Genomic DNA, 26,170 nt, shown 5'->3' on the forward strand with positions numbered 1-26,170 from the left:
AAACATTGGACTGGAAGAAGCACAAGCTGGAATCAAGATTGCCGGGAGAAATATCAATAACCTCAGATATGCAGATGACACCACCCTTATGGCAGAAAGTGAAGAACTAAAGAGCCTCTTGATGAAAGTAAAAGAGGAGAGTGAAAAGTTTGGCTTAAAGCTCAACATTCAGAAAACTAAGATCATGGCATCTGGTCCCATCACTTCATGGCAAATAGATGGGGAAACAGTGGCTGACTTTATTTTTCTGGGCTCCAAAATCACTGCAGATGGTGATTGCAGCCATGAGATTAGAAAACGCTTACTTCTTGGAAGGAAAATTATGACCAACCTAGATAGCATATTAAAAAGCAGAGACATTACTTTGCCAACAAAGATCCATCTAGTCAAGACTATGGTTTTTCCAGTGGTCATGTATGGATGTGAGAGTTGGACTATAAGGAAAGCTGAGCACCGAAGAATTGATGCTTTTGAACTGTGGTGTTGGAGAAGACTCTTGAGAGTCCCTTGGACTACAAGGAGATCCAACCAGCCCGTGGTAAAGGAGATCAGTCCTGGGTGTTCATTGGAAGGACTGATGTTGAAGCTGAAACTCCAATACTTTGGCTACCTCATGTGAAGAATTGACTCATTTGAAAAGACCCTGATGCTGGGAAAGATAGAGGGCAAGAGGAGAGGGGGATGACAGAGGATGAGATGGTTGGATGGCATCACTGACTCAACGGACGTGAGTTTGAGTAAACTCTGGGAGTTGGCGATAGACAGGGAGGCCTGTCGTGCTGCAGTCCATGGGCTCGCAAAGAGTCGGACACGACTGAGTGACTGAACTGAACTGAACTGAACCAAGCCAGCCAGGAGTTGTAAGGATTTACTTGCCTCCACGCACAGATGCCTTCCCTCTGTGCTGCTGTATGCTCGTTTGTGCAGTGCGAGGAACCCGGCACTGCCTATTGGGGTGCTTGAGTTGGATGAGTGGGTACCACATGCACCACGCTCAGGACCTGGGATAAAACTCAGGTCTGCGTTGTTATCTTAGTCGTTCATTTGTGGTCTGTAGCCCATCTCCCTCTACCTAGAACATCACCTCCAGGAGGGAGGGGACCTGACCTGCCTCAATGGTCCCTGTTTTTCCAGCACCTAAAGGGCTGCAAGTGAACAGCACATATTAGCTGCTTGATAAATACCCTTGGAATGAGCTTACAGACTGCAACCTTGTCGGCCTGACTCTGAAACTTAGGCCAGATGCTGCTTTTCGCCTTCATTCCTCCAAATGGCAGCTCTCACTCCTGCACGGAGGTTTCTTGCCCTTTGTGACTGTAGATGCGTCTCCAGGGAGAGGTTCTGCAAGGGTTAATATGTGTGCAGCACCTCAGCGTCTCAGGCAGTGGTCCCGGGGCGCAGCCCCAGTAGGTCAGGCTTTAGAGAAAAGCTCTTTTTCTGATGAATTCACAGCAGTCCTTCCATGCCACCCCCATGAATGAGCTCAGTAATGATTTGACTCTGCTCCACTATTCCCACTGATTATAATCATATTTAAAAACTCTGATCATTTTTTTTAAACTTCATTTAATGTCAATTTGCATTTATCAAGGATTTTTTTTTTCTTTAAAGGGGTTGTTCTCTTTAAAAGCTCCATATGGATTTTGAAGGTAACGGGCTCTGAACCTGAAGGTAATCTGAAGAGGAAGATGAAAGGTTATCACAATTCTCAATCCTGTTTTCCTCAGCCAGGAAGAGAAACCGAGCCTTGAAACTTACAAGCCAGCTCACGTTTCTGCGTTCCATATAGCTTCCACCCTCTCTGTTCCATCGAAATTAATTTTCTTGTCAGGGATACATAGGTATAACCACGAGCTCTCCCTGGTTGATGAGTGGGGGGGCTGGGGGTACCAGGAAGAAACAGAATGATACATGTAGATAATGGGACCCCCTCAGGCAGTTATGACATTTGACGTCTCATTCTGGGTAAATAACAGCCAGGTGTTTTTCCTACTCTTATTACCGTAGCTCACCATATAATTTGAGATTCCTTCAGTGGGCCCCGTTGAAAAAGCTGCAAGGACCTAACGGAAGAGAAAGGATGAAGCCAGGCACTGTTAGATGTAGGCTCTGGAATTGTGGGGACCTAGGAGGCAACCTGGTTCCTTGTTTGGCCATTGCAGGGGTGGAGGGAGCATGCCAAAGGGATTCAAAGCAGAAGCACACGAGCCTGAAAGAACTTGGGGAGGAGACGTACCCCCGAGCTTGTCAGCATGAACACGGGTGTTTAGTAACAAGATTCTTGAAGTGGTATCACTTGCTCTCTGGAGATAAACAAACAAAAACATGTTTTTTCTCAAACTAGAACTTTAAAGTTCCGTCTGTCATTTTTTTTTTTAACTTGTGATGGGTAGTAGGATAAAGAATAAGATGTCACTGCTGCCCAGAGAGACGAGCTCAGGCACAGAGAGAAAATCTTAGCACATATACAGCACCTAGAGAACGGCATTCCTGGCATGAATATTAATTGAATTTAAAGTTGGGACTTTTACCCCGTCTATATCTCTAGCCCTTGTGGCAGAGCCTGAGAGTTGCCTCCCTATTTCTGATCCTTTTTGCTTAGCAATGAAAACCCACTTTCTGGATGGGGTGTGCTGCTCTGCTAAAAACTACGTTTTCTAGTTTTTCTTGCGGCCAAATATGACTAGGTAACTAAATGTTGGGCAACGAGATATGAGAGGATATGATATAGGCAATTTCCAAGGCAGGCCCTTGAAGGAAGGGCTGGTCCCCCTTCATTCCCCCTTTACCTTTCTATCAGCTGGAGTGCAGATGTGATGGCAGGAGCTGAAGAAGCCATCCTAGACCACAAAACAAGAAAAGCAAGGAGACAAGGGGAGCAGAGCAACAAGACAGGAGGAACCTAGGTCCCTACCATGAAACCACCATCCTAGATTGTTCTAGTTACACACAATAGTTATTTGTGAGAGGCAAAAACTTTTCATATCCCTTTAAATTCAGTTATTTTCACTTTTCAAGAGAGAAGCCAAAGTTTTATCATACTTAGTACCACAGTAATGAGAAATATTTTACTGTAGGAGTCTAATAAACTTTAGACTATTACCTAAACTTTGGTTAGAGAGTATGTGTGTGCTCAGTCATGTCCAACTCGTTGCAACACCATGGACTATAGCCCTCCAGGCTCCTCTGTCCATGGGATTCTCCAGGCAGGAATACTGGAGTAGGTTGCCATTTCCTTCTCCAGGGGATCTTCCCAACCCAGGGATCGAACCTATGTCTTCTGTGTCTCCTGCATTGGTAGGCAGATTCCTTACCACTGAGCCACCTGGCAAGCTCTAAACTTTGGTTATCCCCATACAGTCTTGACAAATTTGGTTTGTCTGTTGACCAACAAGTATTAAGCCTTCACCAGTTTTTTCATATCTACAAATTGTCTGGGCCAGAGATCAGCAAACTACAGCCTGCAGACCAATCCTGACCCTCTGTCTACTTTTATAAAGTTTTATTGAAACACAGCCATGCCCATTCATTTACATATTGTCTGTGGCCGTCTTCTCCCTAACACGTCAATGTTGAGTTGTTGCAACAGAGACTGTATGGTCAGCAATGTTAAAGAAACATATTATCTGACCTTTACAGAGAAAGACCACCAGCCCCACTCTCCCTGCTTATAGCCAACCAACTTCCAGGATGTGAGTGATGCCATCCTAGATTGGCCAGTCTCAGCCTTTCCCACAATGACTCCACAGATGCATGACCAAACCCAGCAAGACTCGAGTGCCAATTCAGCCAAACTTGATAGCCCACTAACCCAAAGACTCATGAGCAAGAATAAATACTCATAAACTACTGACTTTGGGGATGTTTTGTTACACAGCAGTAGCTAACATAACACAGGTAAACCTACACTGACATAGCTACTGCTATATAGTAAATATACATGTCATTACCTTTGATACAACAGATATGTATTTATGATAACAAATATGCATACTTTGGGATGATACAAATTCCTTCAGAATATTTGTTTATAAATATTGGATGTAAATATACTACATTTGGGGACGTCCAATGATAACTAATGAGATTGGGAACTAGAAGCATAACATTTCATAACCTTGGTCTAGTGGCAGATTGCCTACATGTTTTAGCACTTGCTTGCTGTATAATCTTATTTCTGCATCTTTAAAATGAGTGTAGGAGAGTATAATTATGGCTGATTTGCACTGTTGTATGGCAGAAACCAACACATTATAAAAATTAAAAAACAAAAAAACTTTAATGAGTATAATTTTAGCACTTTTGTATTTCCATCAAGAATTTTACAAGGGATAATAAAAGGGCTCAGAATAGTGACTAGTGATGGGGACCACCCATCAATATTAGCTAAGCTTATTCTTATTAGATAATACACTGCAGACAAATTATAATATGGCTGAGCAATGAATAGAATTGAAGTTTGAGAATAAAAATGTTTACAACAAAAGACTTTGAAATGAATGACTTTTTAAAATATTGCATGTTAGTCGCTCAGTTGTGTCCAACTCTTTGCGACCCCATGGATGTAGCCCACCAGGCTCCTCTGTCCTTGGGATTCTCCAGGCAAGAATACCGGAGTGGATTGCCATTCCCTTCTCCAGAGATTCTTCCCAACCCAGGTCTCCTGGATTGCAGGCAGATTCTTCATCATTTGAGCTACAGGGAAGTCCTTTTAAAATAAGGCATGGGCTTTGAAAACAAACTTACGTTTGCCAAAGAGGAGACTTGATGGGGGGAGGGATAAATCAAGAGTTTGGGATTAATATATACACACCACTATATATAAAATGATCAACAAGAACCACCTTATAGCACAGGGAACTCTACTCAATATTCTGTAATAGCCTATATGGAAAAAGAATCTGAAACAGAATGGATATACATATATGTAAACTGAATCACTTGGTTTCGAAAAGGTGATGGGAGGGAGGACCTTGAATACACATTTAGTCATTTTTCCTGGGTGGTTAGGACACAGTTATAAGCGTTGGGTGTTGTTGCAAACAAGTCCCTTGAAGACTGCTTTAAAAAGCAAAATAGGATGTGTTTATTTGGTGGAAATTTCAAACAGGCACCTACCTGAGAAATGAAAGCGACTGTCCTAATGTTATGTAAATGGGTGCTCACGAGGTGGATAAATTTCTACAATGGCATTGCGCTCAGATTCTAAAAGTACTAAATCTCAAAGAGCTGGGTTGAAAGTGAAGATGCTGTGCTCGGAAATCTCTATTAGGTGACTCAAACCAGGGGCTCTGGCGATGACAAAAGCCATCTCAAAGATTCATGCTACAAGTTCAGCTAGAATGGCTTTGTGAAATGTGAGTAGAAAACATAATGTCCCTACACCGATCTTTTATGTAATGTGTGATTTAAAGGACTGTGTGCAACTAGCTGAATACATAAAACACTATAAGGAGAAGTTTGCCTACTTCATCTCCATCTTGAGGTTGTATTTCAGGTTGGTCCCGAAACTCCTTTGGATCTTTGTGTTGAGAAAATGGGAGAGAGCCTTGTTGTTCAGTTGCTAAGTTGTGTCCGACTCTTTGAGACCTGCTGGACAGCGGCACACCAGGCTCCTTTGTCCTTCACTATCTCCCTGAGTTGGCTCAAATTCATGTCCATTGAGTCAATGATGCTATCTAACCATATCATCCTCTACCACCCCCTTCTCCTTTTGCCTTATATTGAGGCAAAAGTGGTAAACATCAATAGCTGTGATTCACTATTTGTAGATAGTCGGTGTCTTGCGCTCTTGTGTAACTGACTTATCGAGAAGTCAGTTACAGAGGAAACTTGAAAAGAGTGAGAGAAGCCAGAAGTTTAGACAACAAGGATTTTGGGAGATGGCCACAGGGAGCTCTGGGGAACAAACCATAATCACAAAACTCATCCTTCCTGATGGCAAAAAGCCTGAGTGGTGCTGTCCCTCCATCAATCAATCAATCAGAGACTGTGGACTAGGCTCCAGCAACTGCATGTATGTTCAGTTCAGTTCAGTTGCTCAGTCGTGTCCGACTCTTTGCGACCCCATGGACTGCAGCACACCAGGCCTCCCTGTCCATCACCAACTCCGGGAGCTTGCTCAAACTCATGTCCATTGAGTCAGTGATGCCATCCAACCATCTTATCCTCTGTCGTCCCCTTCTCACCCCGCCTTCAATCTTTCCCAGCATCAGGGTCTTTCCCAATGAGTCAGTTCTTCGCATCAGGTGGCCAAAGTATTGGCGTTTCAGCTTCAACATCAGTCCTTCCAATGAATATTCCGGACTGATTTCCTTTAGGATGGATTAGTTGGATCTCCTAGCTGTTCAAGGGACTCTGAAGAGTCTTCTCCAACACCACAGTTCAAAAGCATCAATTCTTCAGCGCTCAGCTTTCTTTATAGTCCAACTCTCACATCCATACATGGGAAGTAATTCCCATCAATCAAGGGCCAATCCCTTGGAGAAGGTATAGATAAAGAGGGCAGCAGCCAGGACACAGGGATGATGGGCACCTAGCCTGAAAAGGGATCTGGGCAGGACACCAGTGCCTTTGACCAGAACTGTCACCCTATAGTACAGAGTGAAATGGTTTTGCTCTTTGCTCTCCTCTACCAGGACACAACACTGGGCTGTGATAGAGGTAGAGAACAAATCTATGAATACCAAGGTGAAAGGTGGAAGGGGAGATGGGATAAATTGAAAGATTGAGACTGACATGTATACACTACTATGTTAGCATCACCAACTCATTGGATATGTACAAATCTGGGCAAACTCTGGGAGATAATGAAGGACAGGGGAGCCTGGAGTGCTGCAGTCCATGAGGCCATAAAGACACGACTTAGAGAGTGAACAATAGCAGTGATGCACAAGAGAGATAACTAACGAGAACCTATTGTAGAGCACAGGGAACTCCAATTAATGCTCTGTGATGACCTAAATAGGAAGGAAATTGAAAAAAGAGGGGATGTATGTAGACATTTGGCTGATTGATTTTGCTATACAGAACAAACTGATATAGCAGTGTAAAGCAACTACACTCCAATTTAAAAATAAAAATAAGAACTAAAAAGAGTGGGTTGTGATAAATATCTTCTGTTCCTTGATTTCAGCAGTCATTCCTTCACCTTCTAGGAACATCTCTTCTCAATATAAGTTGGCTGGTTTATACCCAATCACCACCTCCCATCTCCAGGAGCAGGCAAATTCCACTCATTTGGACAAACAGAAGGCTCAGGGCTAGATACATGACCCAAACCTCACTAAGTCAGAGCTGGTGCTGGACCTCAGTTCAATTCAAATGGACACTCCCTACTGCAATTGTTAAGAGGGTAGGATGCATGCCGGGGGCCACCTCATGCCAGGGAACAAAGCATCCCCCCACAACCGAGAAGGCCAGCTCAGATAGGAAGAGAGATAAACAGAGCCCTGGTGATATTGTTTGAGTCTCTGGGCTTCTTGTTTCACAAGCAATTATGTGCTTAAATCTTTTTGAGTTGGATTTTGGTCCCACGCTACCAAGAATTATATCAATAAGCCATGACAAACTGTTTTCCTGACTGTTACATACATTGCTTACTTTCCTTCTGTCCCAGCAAAGGAGGTGGGTGGGTGCCATGGGTATCCCTCCCCTCCAGCCCCACAGCCCCTTCTTAACCATATTCAAAATGGGATTAAGAATTTACCAAACCTCACCTAGTGACAGACTTAAAATTCAAAGCTTGATTGTCTGCTCCTAGTCCCTGGAAAACCATCCTACGTGGGGACACATCATGACTTCACTGAAAGGAGCCAGTCTCTTCTATAAAGAGGCAGTTCCAATAGACAGTGATTAATCTAGTTTCCCATTCTTCTAAGCAAAATAATAGAGAAATCATCATTTTCTTCCTTATCTAACTACGCAGATGACGGCTTCATGACTCCTCAAATTTATTGAGCAGCAAAACTGGAGGCAAAGAAGCAATATGTCCCCTGTCCTCAGAAGCATTGAAAGCCTCAAGCTGTCAGAACCAATGCAAGTCTTACTAAACAAGCTGCAGAAAATCCAGGAAGAGATGGGAGAGGTAAACAAACACAAACAAAACTCAAAAGAACTTCTTCCTCTTCAAGGAAACTTCCAAACTAAACAAGGCTACGTGGATTTTCTCAGTTCTGAAACGGGATGACTTAAGTCACTAAATAATGTTCCTCATTTCTTAATTTACAGAACAATATGGATGCATTGAATCTGTAATGAAATGTTACGTAAATGAATCCAAATTAATTGAAATTAAGCATCATAGAATGTAGCACTTAAAATGTATAGCAGATAGAGATTAATAAGGGAAAAATGAAGAGCTTCCCCCCACCCTCCACTTAGCAACATGCAGTATTCTGCTCTGCAGAATGAAAAGGGAAAGAAAAAAAAACAAACCATACAGACCCAGGAAGCAGTTTTAAAAGGAAAATAATTGCTTTCATATTAAAACATGCAAAACGAATTTCTTTTGAACCACTAATGTGTGGATTTTAAAAAATCAATAGCATACTCTATTTAACCCATTTGAACAAAGCTAAATGGGAATTCGTGTCTCTGGTTCTCGGTAGTCCTCTCTCTCATGCTTTTTGGAATCACTGTGCCATGTAATTTCCATTGTTGTTTTGTCTATGACACTTGGAGAAGCTTTAAAGTCTCAACGTTTTTGGAGATAAAGGGAGCTCAGTGAAATGGGCTTGGTTTACCCATCAAACAATGTAACAGCACAGAAAATGCTCAATCAGTGGCCCCTGAGTGCGTGGAGGGCCGAGTGAAGGAAGTGGGGCCATGTGAAAAGAGCAACCAGCTCATCAAAGCAGTAAGAGTAGATGGACACTGTGTTCAGGCATCAGGGCAGAAGGGCACGCCAATCAGAAGGGGACACAGGGGCAGAGGGGAAGGCCTCTCCTGGTACAGGAACACATGATAAGCCAGCCTGGCAGATGATGGCACCAAACCCAGGACAGAAGCCAAGAAACACCTTGAAGCACCAAGGTTGAAAAGCACACACTTGTTGGGAGGGGCCAGCGAGGTCTTCGGGGACAAGGAGGAGAAGTTCCCCCTTCCCACGTCTCCGTGATTGCCCACATGCATGCCCACATGCCACATTCCACTGTGGCTTCCTAGTGTGCATAGACTCAAAAGTGCCCCTCCCATATTCTCGGGGAAGGGGGAGGAAAAGGGGTCATTTCCCTCAAATCCATTCAGGCCAGAAGAACTGTGAGCACACTGGCTTCAGCATGTAGGGGTGGGGGCTGACATGGGGCGGGGGCTGTCTTCCCAAGCCCCCTGGCAGCTGGCAAAGCAAAGGTCTCAAAGCTCCTGACTATACTGGGGCTCAGACCAGTGTGTATGTATGCGCTTGTTTTTTTAAATGTGAATTCACTCTTGTCATGTAACAATTGGGAGATTTAACTTAATGGAAAATTCTGGGTTTCTGGCTCCTCCGTAGAGAGAGATTAAAAGTCATGAGCTGGGATGCTCACTGTCAAATAAGATATTAAGCCCTGTTTTAAATGATAGATATAAGTGATATCTCAACAGCCCTACCAAATGGATACTGTCATTTGCCGTCTTGGAGTTACAGACGGGGAAACTGAGGTGTGGGGGCCGCTGAGACCAGCCGAGGACAAAGGACCGCAGCCTGCCTCCGAGCCAATCTGGGAGATGCTGTCCCACTGGTGCCCCTGCTGGGCTGGCTGCCGCAGGCTCGCTCCTTCCCTGCATCTCAGGGTTAGAACGTTTGTTTTTTTTTTTTTTCAATATTTCTAACGTGTGCTTCTTAAAAACATGGTCAGCTCTGAAGGAGAACTGGTTTGTTTCCAAGCTGGGGAGGATAGAAACCCTCACATACATGACACAGAAAGACTGAAAAGTCCTGTTTGTTGTGCAAGGAGCCGGGAGTCGGGAGTCTGCGTTTGCAGCAGAATCCTGTATCCTGCTCACATACCTTGGGACAGGGAGCTGGCAAAGGTCCTGCAGCCCACCCAAACCCCTGCCCCGCCCCGTTTAGTCCTTTATTTTATCCTCATCGTATCGCTCTTCTCTTTTCTTCCCCACTCCCTCCCTCTATCCTCCGCTGGGGCTTCTGCCTCCTCTCTTGGCATTGGTTTTTATTCTTGCACATCTGGGTGGCATTTATATAAGAAAAATGAGACGACAGGAAAGAGCCGGGGTCGCCTGCATGCTGAAACCGTGGCAAGGGCCACTTCTTGAGCAGGAGTGGTCCAGCCTAATTCAAAAATGGCGGGGGAGGGGGGTCCTAAGATGAAAACCCTCTTCTCCCATCCCTGGGCTGTAGTCATCTAAATTCCAAAGAACAGAAAATAAATTCGTGCCAAGGGGTCCTCTTGTATTCAGAGCAGCCCCCCTCCCCACGTGAGTCAGGGTCCGATCCACACGGGACCCACAACTGGGCAAGATCAGAGTCCCCCACAGAGGGACCCCAAATTTGGGCTTTCAGCAGGGCTCCCGGGCGGAAGGAGCCAGCCTCGCTGCCTGATCCTCGGCGCTAGGGGGCGCCCTTGAAGCTTGGAAGACAATTTCCATCAAATAAAAAGTGCTTTTTTTTTTTCCCCCCTTCGGTAATAAATTCACAGGGCTTGTTTTTTAACCCCCATCAGAGGTTAGAATAGTTTCATAAAAAAAGTTTTGGTAAATTCATGGGCAACTTTTGAGGTTATATGAGGTTGTTGTTTTTCAAAAAAAAAAAAAAGAAAAAGAGAAAAACAGCCTTTCTTTGTACTCATGTAAGACTCAGCATCACCGGGCGTGAGGGCGGACGGGAGGGGGGCTTCGGGCTTCTGTATTTTTCCACAAGGGTCCGCGCAGAGAGGGGTTCTCGGGGGGGGGGTCCCTGCTGCCCACCAGCGGGGGGCAGGCTCCCCGGGGAGGAGAGTCCCAGCTCTCTTGATGCACCTGCTCGGGTGCCGCAGAGCCGCCCGCAGCCCCAACGCCCATCAGAGGTGCCCACCCGCAGTCCAGGCGAGGGCTGGTCACCGCTCTTGCACTCCTTTCTTCCTGGCAGGGAGTCGAGAACAAAGCAAAAAAAGTTCCAGCCCCCACCCCCACCAACCCCAACTCTCGAGTAGGGGTTAAAAAGAATAAGAACTTTATCTCAGATTGATAAGAAAGGGGACAAGAGGAGGCAGAAGAAAAACAGCGCGGTTATGAGAGGGGGCGTCGTACATTAACTATGATTCAGAGACTGAGATGCACTGAGTTCATTTTTCAATCTGCCTTTTGCGAAGGGGGAAAAAAATCAGGAAATTATAGAAAATTGAGAAACAAACATCTCCGAGAGTGTTTTGCACCCGGGGGTGCTTAATGAACACTTAATAATTTCAAACGCGAGTACTTAGAGAAATAGCTTTTGTCCATTCCCGGCATGCCAGGTGCCTCGTAGCAAAAAGGGAGAGCTGAAATGACTGAAAATGATCGCTAATGTCTGTGTGGAGGGGGTGGGGGCACAAAAATTACTTCTTCGTGTCTCTGGAAGTTAGGGAAATAAACAAGCAAAAATACAGAGTTTTAGCAAAAGAAAAAACCTTGGAATGGAATTTGCGTTTCTTTTCCTCCAAGTTTGAACTTGGGCAGGACTCCTAATTAGAATGGAGAATGGCCCTGACATCCCCCTGCTGACCCCAAGGGGTCATATTGAAAATTAGATGAAGAAATTCCAGTGCTCAAGCAGGAAGCAATGCTTGTTGGACCCGATTCCCCTGTGCTCCCTGTCAGCACCCAACCTTGGGGTAAAGGCCACAGTGAATGCATTTATTTAGAGAAAGGCAGTGTCCCTAAGCAGAGCTCACAGTGCCAGGGAGGTGTGAGATGGGATGGGGCCAGAACCCAAAGGATTATTCAGATCCCTTTGTCCCCTCTACCTTTGGGGCCAGTCTCACTCGCAGGCCATCTGTACCCAACTGCATAAATTCATGTGCCCCCAAGCATCCACTGACTCCATACCACCTAGCTCCCCACCTGAATTTCACTGTTCCTTGATTCATCCCTTTGACCTGTAGAAGTCTTTCCCAGACTTGGGTGGAAGGATAACCCACAGACCCCACTGTCAGCCAAGATAACCACTGTGACACCCACAAAGTCCTTTCAATGAGTGACACAGCCTCATTCTAACTCACCATCTCATGTAGCTTGGGTATCTTGACAGTCCCCTGGACAGATGAGTGGGCTATCTAGACTGGCCTCATGGGCTCTTCAAGTGCCAGGTTAGTGAGTCTCTGATACCTATGGACTCAGACATGGCCCCATTTTACAGATGAGGATCTGAGGGAAAGAGAAAGGATGACCTTTGCCAAGGAAGTAGTAAGAAGAAAAGTCAGGACTTGAATTCTTCAGACTTCAGAAACAAAGTTTCTTGCCCTGCACTACTACTGGCTGAATGAGGGGCTGAAAGAGAGGGACGAAGAAGGAGTATTTGGCACTTTTTAAATTATTTGGCTTTCCAAGGTCTATTGTAGGAAGCAACGGGATAGGATGAAGTATCTGCCCTAAGAGGGTACCTGTAAAACTACAGACAAAAAAAACAGAACCTAGTTCTCAAATTCTAGTTAGAGGTTGAAACCCAACCTCTCTCAAGACTTAGGCAGGTGTTAAGCAGGTGTTAAAGACGTATTAGCATCAGAAGGGGACTTCCTTTGTGATGTAATCAAGATGCTTAGAAAGAAACTGAGATTGACCTTCTCATTGTGACTCAGTGCAGTTGGTCTACTTATCACTTAAAAGTTGTTGACGCCATTCGGCCTCACTTTGCTACTAATCCCTTAGTAAAAATTAACCTTTAAAATAAAGGCTCACCTGGCCCCCAAAGCAAAACAGCCTGTTCCCTCCAGAATATCAGGTCCCAGGTGGAGATGAGAGAGGAAAGACCCAACAAGGTGACTGGACCCCTCCATGGTTTTGTCCCCCATTAGCAGGTTTGTTGAAATCATCACTTCTCCTCTTGCTTCATCCTCTGATGCCATTTGTCTACCAGTCCTTCAACATAGAATATTCTAGAACAAGACTCTTCTTGAGGGTTCTGCTGAGAAGAGGCTCCCCCAACTCCAAGGTGAGGACATTCTCCAGAAAGCCCTCCCAAAGCAGAACAGTCTCCAGTTCAGGTTTGTGATCAAAGGCATGTGCCTCTTTTGTTTTAAGAGAGTTTTTTTTTTAACATAACACAGTTTATCTTTCCAAATCTCAACCTCTTAAATGACTCTATGGTCCTGACCTCTGGCTTCCCCAGTGGAGCCAGGCACGAGTGCACTGCACACGCTTGTGCTCCCAACTTCTGTTGGTGCAGAAATCGGAATTCAGGATGTGTCGCTTGTTTCTACAGGAATCTATTAGCGACTGCCAAGGGAAACACTTAGCATCTTAGATAAATAAGTAAATAGTAGTTAAGTGCTCCTCGCCTCCACTTGCAGCAGTTCACTGTGGATAGCAAAGCTTCTTTATGATCCAAGGAGGAGAAACAGGGATGATGCAGTGACAGGCTGCGGGTCTCTGTAGGGGGCCACACTCCCCCTGCAGTGGGGGCCCGGATGGAGAGGCCACGGGGATGTGTGGCGGAAGCACGGCCCCCTCCTGTTTTGTTCCTGTTTACGCTAGCCCACTCTCCCTTCCCTGCTCCAGCCGGCCCTGTCAGGATCCCTCATTTGGAAGCTTAATCATATCAGCGAGCTTACCGCATTGCATGTGTAATGACTTGTTTACCAGTCTGTGCCGGCTGCCTCTGCCAGACTGGGCTCTCCCTAAGGACAGGGGCCGTGTCGTGTTCTTGTTTGCCTCTCTTCCTGCTCCCACACACTGCCTGGCACAGAGCGGGCCCAACTAATTGCATATGAACTCTCATCTATTTCTCAAAGGTGTCTCGATCCACCAACCGGTCCCCAAGCTCCTTAGGAGAGTACTCATGGCATCTTCTGTTTCTCCCCACTCTAAGGGCATAACTCTGACACACAGATGCTGAATCCCATTCAACCATGAGTAAGAGACGGCCTGGACATCTGGGACCCTCTCTCTTTTGGGAAACTGTCTCTCCTCTACTCTTAAAGGTCCCAACCCATCCGTCCCTACAAGGGCAGGTGCGTGACCCAGACCTGGTCACCCAAGTCCCCAGTGATTGGTTCCGGAGAGACACCTGCTCCCAACTAGGCCACCCAGACTCAGTCTGGGGATCTGGGTTACAGAAAGGAATCAAGCATATTCAGGCAAGGCAGGTCCTAGAGGAACCGATGATGATGCCCCAGGAGAAGATCCAAGTGATGGACAGAAACTGAGTCCGGGTGACATCATTGGTACCCCCTAGATCCAGCCAAGCCTGAAGCCCCTTTCTCTGTTCCCTGAGATAATGTTTCTGTCTAGGCCAATTTAAATTGAGTCTCTTTCCTCACAACCCAAAGATACAGGCATCCATTGCCGGTAGCAACATTTCAGAATAAGATAAGCAAGGCGTCTGTTTGGGGATAATCAAAGCTTGCAAAGAGAAACATTGCTATCATATTCTCTCCAAGCCTTCTCATTTTATTCCGGGAGTCTGGACTGTGGCCCCAGATCCCACACTAAACCAGAGAAGGCTGAGACATTCACCTCTTCAGCTTCTGTCCATAAGGGGTGATGAAGATGCCACTCAGGTTTTGACTAAAGCCTCACATATTGCTGTTTGCTCGGTCGAGTTCCCAGGCGGCCTGAGCATTCTGGGAGGTAGCTGAGTAACGCTCAGAGCTCAGCAGCCTGCAAATCAATTATTCTCTTCTGCAAATTGCTCACCAGGTCTAATGAATTGGCTCGGCACAGAGGAAGCCCTGTGTGGCCTTGTGTCCTCTGCAGTGACGGACTTCTCTAGGAGCAGACCGAGACATCGTGCCTCAGCCGAGGGACAAATCTATTAATATTTGGAGAGAACATCAAATTGTACCCAGTGGACTTAAAGTTTGGTCAAGAGAAACTCACTTCTCTGTGATTTCAAAACAAGACAGTCTATTCATCCCTCCATGTTTTTTTCCACTGGACTCTGCCAGCCTTCCTCATGGTCTGTCTGGCAGTGGACCCCCTCTCCCTGCAGTGAGATGCAAGGTTGGGGTGGAAAGGCCCTCCTGGTGATGGGCTTTCCAGTTAGCATCTGTTACACATCTCGGGATTTTTTTTAAGCTTGATAAGATCAAAGAAGGAAAAGGTACTCAAATATGGTACTGATGGGAATGTGAAATAGAAAGCAACTTGGAAATATCTACTAAAAATGTGCAACATAACTAAACTACAGTGAGGTATCACCTCACACAGGTCAGAAAGGCCATCATCAGAAAGTCTACAAACAATAAATGCTGGAGGGGGGTGTGAAGAAAAGGAAACCCTCCTCCATGTAAATTGGGGCAGCCACTCTAGAGAACATGGGCTTCCCCAGTGGCTCAGATGGTAAAGAATCTTCCTGAAGTGCAGGAGACCCAAGTTCGATCTCTAGGTCAGGAAGATCCCCTGGAGGAGGAAATGGCAACCACTCCAGTATTCTTGCCTAGAGAACTCCATGGACAGAGGAGCCTGGCAGGCTACAATCTGTGGGGCTGCGAGGAGTCAGACATGACTGAGCAGCTAACACTTTCACTTTCACTATAGAGAACAGTATGGAAGTTCCTCAAAACACTAAAAATAGAGATACCATATGATCCTGCAATCCCATGCCTGGGCATATACCTGGAGAAAATAATTCAAAGAAATACATGCACCCCAATGTTCACTACAGCACTTACAATAGCCAAGACATGGAAGGAACCTAGATGTCCATTAATAGATGAATGGATAAAGAAGATGTGGTGTATATATACACACTGGAATATTACTTAGCCATAAAAAAGAATGAAATAATGCCATTTGCAGCAACATGGATGGACCTAAAGATTATCCTACAAAGTGAAAGAAGTCAGACAAACACAAACATCATACAATATCATGTATATGTGGAATCTTAAAAATGATACAAATGAACTTATTTACAAAAGAGAAACAAACTCACAGACATAGAAAACAAACTTACAGTTACCAAAGGGGAAAGAGAGGGGAGGGGTAAATAAGGAGGTTGTATATACACTACTATATATACACTACTATATGTAAGTAGATAATCAACGTATATATACTACTATATATAAAGTAGATAATCAACAAGGACCTACTGTATAACACAGGGAACTGTACTTAATACTCTGTAATAACTTGGGGAAAAAGAATCTGAAAAAGAATAGATACATATATCCAATATATATATGTATAACAGAATTACTTTGCTGTACATCATAAATTAACACATTATAAATCAACTATATTCCAAATTAAAATAAAGTATTTTAAACGTGCAACAAAACAAAGACTCAGCAATTCTTCTTGGGTCTTCCCTAGAGAAACCCCCTACCTGGGCCTGAGAATCATGGACAATGGGTCCATGTGAAGTACTGGCAAAGATGAACTATTCATTGTTAAGAGAATGACTGCCTAAAGTCACAGCAGCCCCACCCAGAGAGACTGTGTTCCTGTTTACAAGGTTGAGATAGATCTGTATGTATTAACAGTATGAGGAGGCCACAAAATGGTGTTGAGTACAACAAGGCAAGTTGCAAAATGAGATGGGTAGTGTTGTACAATTCCCATTAGACACACACACACACACATACACACACAGAATGTGCAGAAACAACAATCTGGCAGGTGCCTTCCTAATCCCAAACTGTTGTTTTATCTGGGGGGGGCGTGGGGAATGGGGGTGGTGGTCAACATGAACATGAGCCTTATTTCCATAATTGAATGTGTTAAAAGATGTATGATTCATCATTACTCACATAATTAAAAACTAAACTTTTCTGTTCCTCTAGGTGGAGCATCCCTGTTTTCCAAGTTCATTTTCAACACAAACCTGCCCAACTTGTTTCAGAAACTTTCTCATCTGCTTCCTGGTGTCCACTCTACCTGCCCCAATCATTTCTCCACATTCACCTACAGTGGATGGTCTACCCTCTGCCCTCCTCATCCTTCAGTGGCCCCTCACTGTCCTCAAGAGAAGGATGAGCCCCCACCCAGGTCTCAGATGCTCCTGGTCCCTCCATCTCCTCTCTCTGCACCCTGGGCGTTTCCCATCATCCCTCCTTTGGTCACAGAATGCTCTGGTCAGCATCTCAGACTCTTATAAATGCAGAATTTGAATCTGCCTAGGACACCTCTGACACCACTAAGCTCCCACCCCCATGAGGCAGAAAAGGTTCAGTCTTCAAGAAGGATCTTTGCAGAATGTTGGTCCAAGGCCTCTACAGCCCAACTCTGATGAACGTAGAGTTTAAACTGATACAGGCAAAGGCCTTGCAAGAGTTGAGGAAATCCTCGCTAAGACAGCAGAAGCCAATGGGATGTTATTGACAGAGGAAAGCATATATGACAGCACAAGAAAGTCCCAGGGAGGGACTCAGACCCCCAGTGGGGGGTGAGTCACAAGCTTACCATTAAATAAAATGGAATCACCCAATGAAAAGACTGTCCTCCCTACAACCCTCTGATCAAGGAAAGAAGAAAGTCCCAATTGGATGCTAATGTATCTCTAATGTCTCCTTAAGTCTTCCAGGTCGCTTTTTAAGCAAAGAGAGTGTACCTAGGGTTCTCGCCCACAACCATCTAGACAGAATTTATTTGTCAGGAAAACATGTTCATAGTGCTTTCTTTCTATAAAGTTCTCTTAATGGCATGTGACACTGGCTTTCCATTTCCAACATTGATAAACAGTTTCTATTGAAAATAAATGAATTTATGGGTTTTGCCAGTGAGCTTAAGTGGATCACATAAGCAAATAATCACACAGGTGACATGCAGATGGGACATTTCTGAAGATGGTCCATGAATTATTTGAATTCAGGAAACACCGTGGACCCTGGATTCATCATCTGGGTGGCCCTGAGCAGGTCACTGGATGACTTGGAGACTCTGGGTCCCAGTTTCTCCCTCTGTAAAATGAAAATGAGTCATCCTGAGTCTGTTGGGGGGATTAGATGTGGGTGCAGCTCCTGAACTGAAAGTGCCTTCTGAGTTTAGTTATTGGGATATTTCTCTAAAATCTCACTTTGAAATGTTACCCTGAATCTCACGATGTTTACTGCCAGAAGCCACGCCAGCTGCAGGAAATTGCAAAACCAGAAACTCGATGGAGTTCTTATCGTTCAATAAAGCATCTCTCTCAATCAATGTGGCTTCAGATGTGCCATCTGGGCACAGGGCCACGCCAGGCTCCTCTTCAGCGTTCCAATTTTAGTCTGTGTACCGGCAGAAGCAGCACGGCTTCCAATGTGCCCAGCAAAAGCCCGAATAATTAACCTCAACCACATCAGCGTTCTCCATTCAGTTCCACGAAATCCGCTTCTAAGGAAATATATAAGAACACTCTTAATACCACGGAGTGTTTTAGTGTATCCGCACAACAGAGTACATAGAACAGGATTCAGTTAATGGAGCAGTTCCTTTTGACACAAAGGATTTCAATAATAAAAAAATAATAAAAGCTGATATGTCATCTGCTAGAGAGAAAGAAATGTGCACATAAACACAAAAACAGGACAAACCTCATTACAAAATTCTTTTTTGCAGCCCAGGGTCAATAACTGCGATATTAGGTAAAGGGTAATAGGCTGACTGCTGATGAGTTTTAAGCTCCTGGAGACTAGATGTCCCACTTGAAATGCAAATAGAATTGAATGGTGTTGAGTTTGTCCCTGCTTCTCCCCATGTTCTTTTCAGAGCGGTGACCTCATCAGGAAAAACACATCAGGAATTATATAACCACAACAGAAACGAATTGGTAGTGGCTTTTGCTCAGGTAGCGTCACCCACTTTGTATGGACCTGTGATTTTCAGTGACTTTTTCTAATGAAAAGTAACACTCCAATGTGAGAAGGCAAATGTGCAAGCAGGCACACAACACGTACCTGCAAAGCTTCCTTTCCTAACTCCCTAAGACCCTAACCTGGGAAATAAACAGATCATTTTCATGACAAGGCTTAGTAGTGAACTTCTCCTTCAGGTACAAAACATGGTCTTTCACTGACGTCAATTATATGGAATAATCGCAAAATGGAAAACAACTCCCCCGGTTCTTCAAATGGCACCAGGCAGATAGGTGCTCAGGTGAGAAGAGAAACCACCCCAGCAGGGACCTATTGCACATTTAATCTAAACCCTGATTTCTGAAACACTACCTCCCACACCACGCAGAAGACACAACTCCAGTATCTTAGTTAATCCCCCAACAAACCAATCCATTAAGATGTCGTCACAACTTCAGACACTTAACGCAGAAACTAAATGGCATACACCTCATGGCCAAGCAGGGACGTTTGAAAATTCCTTGCTAGAAATTGCTGTTTGTTGTCAGGGCAGCCTGGATGGATGGATTGCCTCTTTGCTTACCCTCCTTGCCCTCAGTGGTTATCAAACATGTTATGCACGAGAACCTCTGCTCAGAGTTGTAGACACCATTCCTATTCTTATGCTTGATAAGTGTCTGGTAAGTCAAAGCTACTTGAAATCTACAAAGAAACTTCCAGCTCCCCTCACCCCTTTGCTGGAAACTTGGACGGTGGATCACTGAATTTAGGTTTTAAACAAGTTCACGCAACATCACTAATTATTAGAATAATGCAAACTGAAACTACAATGAGAAATCACCTCATACCAATCAGAATGACCATCATCAAAAAGTCTACAAATAATAAATGCTAGAGAGAGTGTGGAGAAAAAGAAACCGTCCTACACTGTTGGTGGGTATGTAAATTGGTGTAGCCACTGTGGAGAACAGTATGGAGGGTCCGTGAAAAACTAAAAATAGAGCTACCATATGACCTAGCAATCCCACTCCTGGGCGTATATCCAGAGAAAAACCATAGTTCGAAAGATACATATACCCCAGTGTTCACTGCATCACTGTTTGCAGTAACTGAGACATAGAAGCAACTAAATGTCCATCAGCAGATGAATGGATAAAGAAGATAAGGTATATATATATATGTGTGTGTGTGTGTGTGTATGTGTGTATACAATGACATACTATGGGACCATGAAAAAGAATAAAATGTTACTATTTGCAGCAACATGGATGCAACTATAGATTATCATACTAAGTAAAGTATGTAAAAAAGAGAAAGACAACGAAATACCCTATCATATCACCTACCTTTAGAATCTAAAATATGACACAAATGAACCTATCTATGAAATGGAAACAGAATCAGGGACTTAGAGGATAGACTAGTGGTTGCCAAGCAGGAGGAGAGAGAGTTGGATTGGAAGTTTGGGATTAGCAGATGCAAGCTATTACATATAGAATGGATGAACAACAAGGTCCTACTGTATAGCACAGTGAACTGTATTCAACATCCTGTGATAAACCATAAGAGAAAGGAATATGAAAAATTTTTAAATAAATAAAAGTCATGTGACATTCATACCAAGAGAATGAAATAATGCCATTTGCAGCAACATGGATGGACCTGGAGATTATCATACTAGGCGAAGTAAATCAGACAGAGAAAGACAAATATCATATGATACAGGATACCACTTATATGTGGAATCTAAAAAAATAAAAAGATACAAGTAAACTTACTAATATTTATAAAACAGAAACAGAGTCACAGACATAAAAAACAAACTTATGATTACTAAAGGGGAAAGGTGAGGGGAGGGATAAACTGGGAGTTTAAGACTGGGAGTTGGAGACTGACATAGACACACTGCTATATTTAAAACAAATAACCAACAAGGACCTACTGTATGGCACAGGAGACTCTGCTCAATATACTACAATAACCTAAATGCGAAAAGAATTTGAAAAGAATAGATAAATGTATACATATAACAGAATCACTTGGCTATCTATACACCTGAAACTGTACACCTGAAACTAATACAACATTGTAAATCAACTATATGCATGCTAAGTCATTTCAGTCGTATCTGACTCTTTGCAACCATATGCATTGTATAGTCCAATGCAAAATAAAAATTTTTAAAAAGCATTAAATTCAGTGGTGTTGGAAAGTCAAAATATAAAAATAAAAAGTTCAGTTCTCAGAAGAGTCTCAAAGATGCCAATCATCATAAAATCTTATAAATTAGGTCTCCATCCTTCATAACTCCTCTGGCCTTCTGCTTGCAGAAGACTTCACTGCCAAGCCATCTGTTAATTCGAATGATTAGTCCCAAGTTATTGGAATAGTTGAAAGAGGGAAAGTAACCATCCTTTTAAAAAAATATTTTTCAAAAACATCCTCTCTCTCATCTTCATAAATTATTGACAGGAAGATTCTCCAAAAATAAAGAGGAGAAAGAATCCGCAACAACATCTTATTTCAGCCCCTGGACACAAATATTCCTGGCCACTTCTTCGAAAATGTTTTGCTGATTTAGCTGACCTTCAAGGATGAGGGCCAAAGGTTTTCCCAAATTTGAATTGGGAAATTCTACCCCGCGCCCCCATCAAAAGATTACTCTCCATTTTGTTGTTGGGTTTCAAATTCCCCCACGTTATAGCCCCTCAGGTCACCCCCAAAAAATCACCCTATCATTGTCGTGCTGAGGAAACCAGGTCCTCCCCCCAAAAAAAATATACACGTTTGCACGCAATTGCAAAGTCGTGTGTGCGCACGCGTGCGCGCGCACACACACAAACACACACACACAGTGGGGTCAGCTCCCTCACCAAGAAGCCAGCTCTGATCTCTCTAACCAGGACCTGCCAGGTCAAAGAAGACAAGAAAGTTGTTTGTAAATTGTGGGTGACCAAGGCCTATCTCTAGATTCCTTTGAAGTTATTAATGGCACTCTGTCTTCAGACACCCAATACTTTCAGAGTGTCTGTCACTCTGCTGTGAAATATTGGCTTTGGGAGGTGGTGGCAGTAAGCTCTCTGAGCTCCTTTGATTCCCAGGGGGTGTTTATTTTAACACATTCCACCCCACCTCCAACACAATGGTGTCCATAACAGCCCATCCACCCCATGCTTGCTGGTTTATCCGACCCAACATCCTTGCTCCATGACCCAACATCCTTGCTCCATCTTCGGCACTTCAATCAGGAACAGGGGTGATTAATATTCCCTGGGGCCAAAGCTTAGACCACACTCCACAGACTCCCACTGTCCTTAATGGACACACTCCATGTGCTTTGTAATCGTGGGGGAGGAAACCCTTTGAAAATGGGCACCTGTGACCCAGACCTCTGGCTCAACTGACTGTTCCAACAGCAAACACCTGGTCTGCTGCTGCAACATTATCACCTACACGGGGGTGGGGGTGGAAGGGGACTCTGTTCCCAGTGGGCTTTGCACTGCGTTTGGCTTCCCAATCTTAGCTCCACATTTAGATTTTGTTTCTGATTTTTCTTTTCTGTTTGGGGCTGGTTTTACCCCCCATTCACTGGATTTTGGTAGAACAGGCTGGTGTTGAGATCAGAAAGCTACCAAGTGTGATGCTCTCAACGTGGAGTGGCAGGGCCGGTCCCTGAGGCCGAGAGAAGCTTTTGAAGGGAAGACAGGATGAGGAGGACCATGAAAGATCAGAGACTTTCCTGCTAGTCTCTCCACTAGTACTGAGGCCCCTGGGTCACCGTGAGCACACAGGGTACACATGCATCTTAGGAAGAAGCGACGACTTCCATTGGAGGACATATGGAAGATGCCCCCACCCCCTCGGGAGGAGAGAAGAGCTCCCTGCTTTGGGCTGACAGTCCCGCAGTCAGAGCAAAGGGCTGGACCAACAGGTGGTGACTGCATTTCAACCCGCACGGCCGCATGTGGAGCCCTGCCTGCCCTCATCCAGACTGCCACCAGGTCTTTTTCCCAAAGAGAAGCTAAGAGGGCCCCCCGACCCAGCACACCAGTCTCAGGATTGAAGCTCACTTGGACCACACGCCTGCAGGTGTGAATATGTCCTACTGGGAGGTGGGCTGCATGATCCTGTTTTAATGAATACATATTGATTTAGATTTATAGCAGAACTTTCCTGCCAAAGCCATTTGCACACAAGGAGAGCACAGATGATGAGTGTCCATGCGTGCCACTGTCTTTTCCACTTAGAAACACATTTTGAGGTCCCTTCTGTTGGTTCTCAGACCAGGGGAAAATTGTTGAGGTGGTTCGTGATTGAATTGTGCCTGTCCCTCCAAAACATACATATCCAAGTCCTAAACCCACAGAACCTGTGACTGTGACCTTACTTGGGAAAACATCTTTGCACATGAAATTAAATTATGAATTTCAAGGTAAGATCATCCTGGATTTAGGGTGAGCCCTAAGTCCAATGGCACGTGTCCTTATAAGAGAAAGACAAGAGAACATTTGACCCACAGAAACACAGGAGAGAAGCCGTGTGAAGATGAAAGCAGAGACTGGAGGGATGCAGTTACAAGCCAAGGATGCCCGGAGCCCCCAGAAGCTGGGAGGCTGGACAGGACCCTCCCCTGGAGGCTCTGGAGAGATTGGTGGCTTCTGGCATCCAGAACTGAGAGAGAATACATTGCTGTTATTTTAAACCACCGCATTTGTGGCAATTTCTTCCGCAGCCCAAAGCAATCTACCAATCCAGAGAGCATCTGGATAATTCCCCCTGTGTCTGAAAATCCAGAAGAAGCCATCTCTCTGCTGAGAAATCTCCCCCTTGGGCTCCTCCCTGAAACACTGACCTCATCCTTCACTAAACAACAGGGGCACTGAGTACCACGCATCCCACATGCTCTTGGCACTCAGCATACGCCAGACCTTATACATGTGTGCGTGCTCAGTCCCTCAGGCGTGTCCAACTCTCTGTGACCCCATGGACTGTAGCCTGCCAGGCTCCTCTGCCCATGGGATTTCCAGGCAGGAATACTGGAATGGGTTGCCATTTCCTCCTCCAGGGGATCTTCCCTCACCCAGGGATTGTACCTGTGTCTCCTGCATTGGCAGGTGGATCCTTTACCACCGAGCCACCTGGGAAGCCCCAGACCTTACAAACGTATGCTTATTATGCTCCAGAGCAAAGAATCAACATTTCTCATCTACTTTAGAGTCTGAGAGTTCCTTGCTGTACACAAGCTTGCTCAACCCTCACCCTCAGCCAGTGAGGGGGTAAGATCTCTATCAGCGGCCTCTCTACAGACAGAAGGTTCCCAGGAGGGAGCTCACTGACTTCCAGTGTCACTCCCCACATGATTGAAGCAAAGGATGGACAGCAAGCCTGTCTGTCTGTCTGTCTTTACCCTGTACCGCATTGATCAAGGGCAGGCGTTGTCTTCTTCTCCTTTTCAGTTCCAAGCATGGAGTTTAGGAGTAGAAACATGGTAGCTGATGTGAGTTTCCAGGACCAGCTTGACTCAGCTCTCTCTATGGTGCTGGGGAGAGAGCTGGTGGGAAAGCACTGCCATTTGGAGCAACTGGCAGAATTCTGGTGGATTCTGTTGGGCTTTCTTGGGGATGGTATCACCCACGCACACCCCAATGGGCAGGTCCCTGGATTGTATATCCTTGAGAAGGAGGCAAGTAATGGAGTTCAATGTGAGGAGTCACAGAAAATGAAGAAAGGGCCAAGCCCGGTCCCCTGATTTCATTTTTGTCTAGCCCACTGCCCACCAAGAAGGTCTTAACCCTTGATGTTCCATCAGAAGACAGTGCTTTTCCTTCCACAACTGGCCGTCCATTGGAGCAAATACCTACTTTGACTTAAACTCTCACTGACGAAAAAAAATGAGTCCTCATTCTTGCCTAGGAAAGGGCACGGGGATGGCAAGGGGGGCGAGGGATCAAGGGGCAGCATGGAAGCACTATCTTCCTGAGGGGTTGGTGGGGCTTCACAGAGACTGAGAAGAGGAGACCCTAACCAACTGTCCCCACCATCAGGCAGAACCCAGGGTCAGCCCTTGAGCCAAACAGACAACAATCAGCCATGAAAGACGGTTAATTCAGTCACCACTGGCCATATGGGACCCCACCACCTTCTCACACAAGGTCTTGGTCTGCCCCCATCAAAACACTGCCCACAAGGCTAAGGCTGGGCTCATGAATGCCCAGTGGAGGGAGGAAGGAGGGGAAACAGCAGTCCAGAGAAGTTAAGTGATTTGCCATGGTTGCCCAGTGATTGAAACTTAAAATAGCCCATTTCCAGGAAGCAGTCTCCGTTAGTTCATCCTTTGTTTACTTCCAAGCATCACGAAGAGCCCCTTTTGTAAGCCTCCCATGGAAGTAATGTTCTCAGTCGCTCTCTCATTACAACTCCTCCTCCTCCTTTTATTTCACATTCACTTGAAAGCCCATCCATTGACCCATTTAGCCTCATAGTGGCCCTGCAGAAAGAGTCCAGTGCTGCTGCTTCTTCAGAGATGGGGGAAGATGGAGGCACCCAGAGTTCTGACTCAGGCCCTCCATACTCAAGGATGTTTGTTGCATCTCAATGTTGGATTCCCAATATCACCACCCAGGACCCTTTCCCTCAGTTTAGGGTCTCGACTGTCCCACAGAGGTAACACTTCTGTAATCACCCCATAAGCATCCATACCCTTGCTGGATGTCGGGCTTCAGATGGCAAGGACAGCTGCTTCTGCTCATTTCACATCCTCGGCAGCATGGTGCCCAGTTTGGATCCATCTCCAAGGAGAGCAAGTCTTACCTGCCATTTCTGAAGAAGCCTGCCCTTGGGTCCTGTGTGGGTCTGGCCCCTTGGCTCGGGGTGGGTGGCCATCTTTTCTCAGAACCCAGTGTGTCTTCCGCAGTCTAGTGACTCTCAGCTGGACACGGCTCTGCAAGAAATTCCCTCTGTACCTGGAGAACAAGAAGCACAGGCAGCATAAGCACCCTGGAGAGCATGTGTCCTGGAGTTCGTGGGCACAGAAATTCCAAACGGGATGCTCAGAGGGAAAAGTCCAGGTCCCCATGGGGAATCTGGGAGAGCACAAAGGGCATGAGGTCCAAGCAGCTTGTCAGCTCTCGGGAACCCCTCTTCCTTCCAGTCCTCATTCTCCTGCCAGGATGTGAGAATGACAACAGGACACAACTCAGGTGGCTCTTGTAAGCGTGAAATGAGACAGCATCTGGAAAATGCTTCCCACACCACCTAACACACAGCAAGTGCTTAATCAA

The 26,170-nt window shown here is 45.2% G+C and overlaps 1 protein-coding gene across 3 annotated transcripts in view; it reads right to left on the reverse strand.

Moving 5' to 3' along the window:
- Positions 1 to 26,170, reverse strand: part of ZNF831 (zinc finger protein 831) — a 103,876-nt gene that overhangs the window by 26,330 nt on the left and 51,376 nt on the right. For all 3 annotated transcript variants that reach the window (XM_081559365.1, XM_081559364.1, XM_081559366.1), the window contains exon 4: positions 25,701 to 25,852. In XM_081559365.1, coding sequence (XP_081415491.1) covers positions 25,701 to 25,852 — 152 coding nt within the window. The remainder of the gene's footprint in view (positions 1 to 25,700; positions 25,853 to 26,170) is intronic.

The sequence above is a fragment of the Giraffa tippelskirchi genome, chromosome 13 (assembly GCF_054371585.1).
Source record: "Giraffa tippelskirchi isolate mGirTip1 chromosome 13, T2T-mGirTip1v1.2.pri, whole genome shotgun sequence".
Classification (NCBI taxonomy): Eukaryota; Metazoa; Chordata; class Mammalia; order Artiodactyla; family Giraffidae; genus Giraffa; species Giraffa tippelskirchi.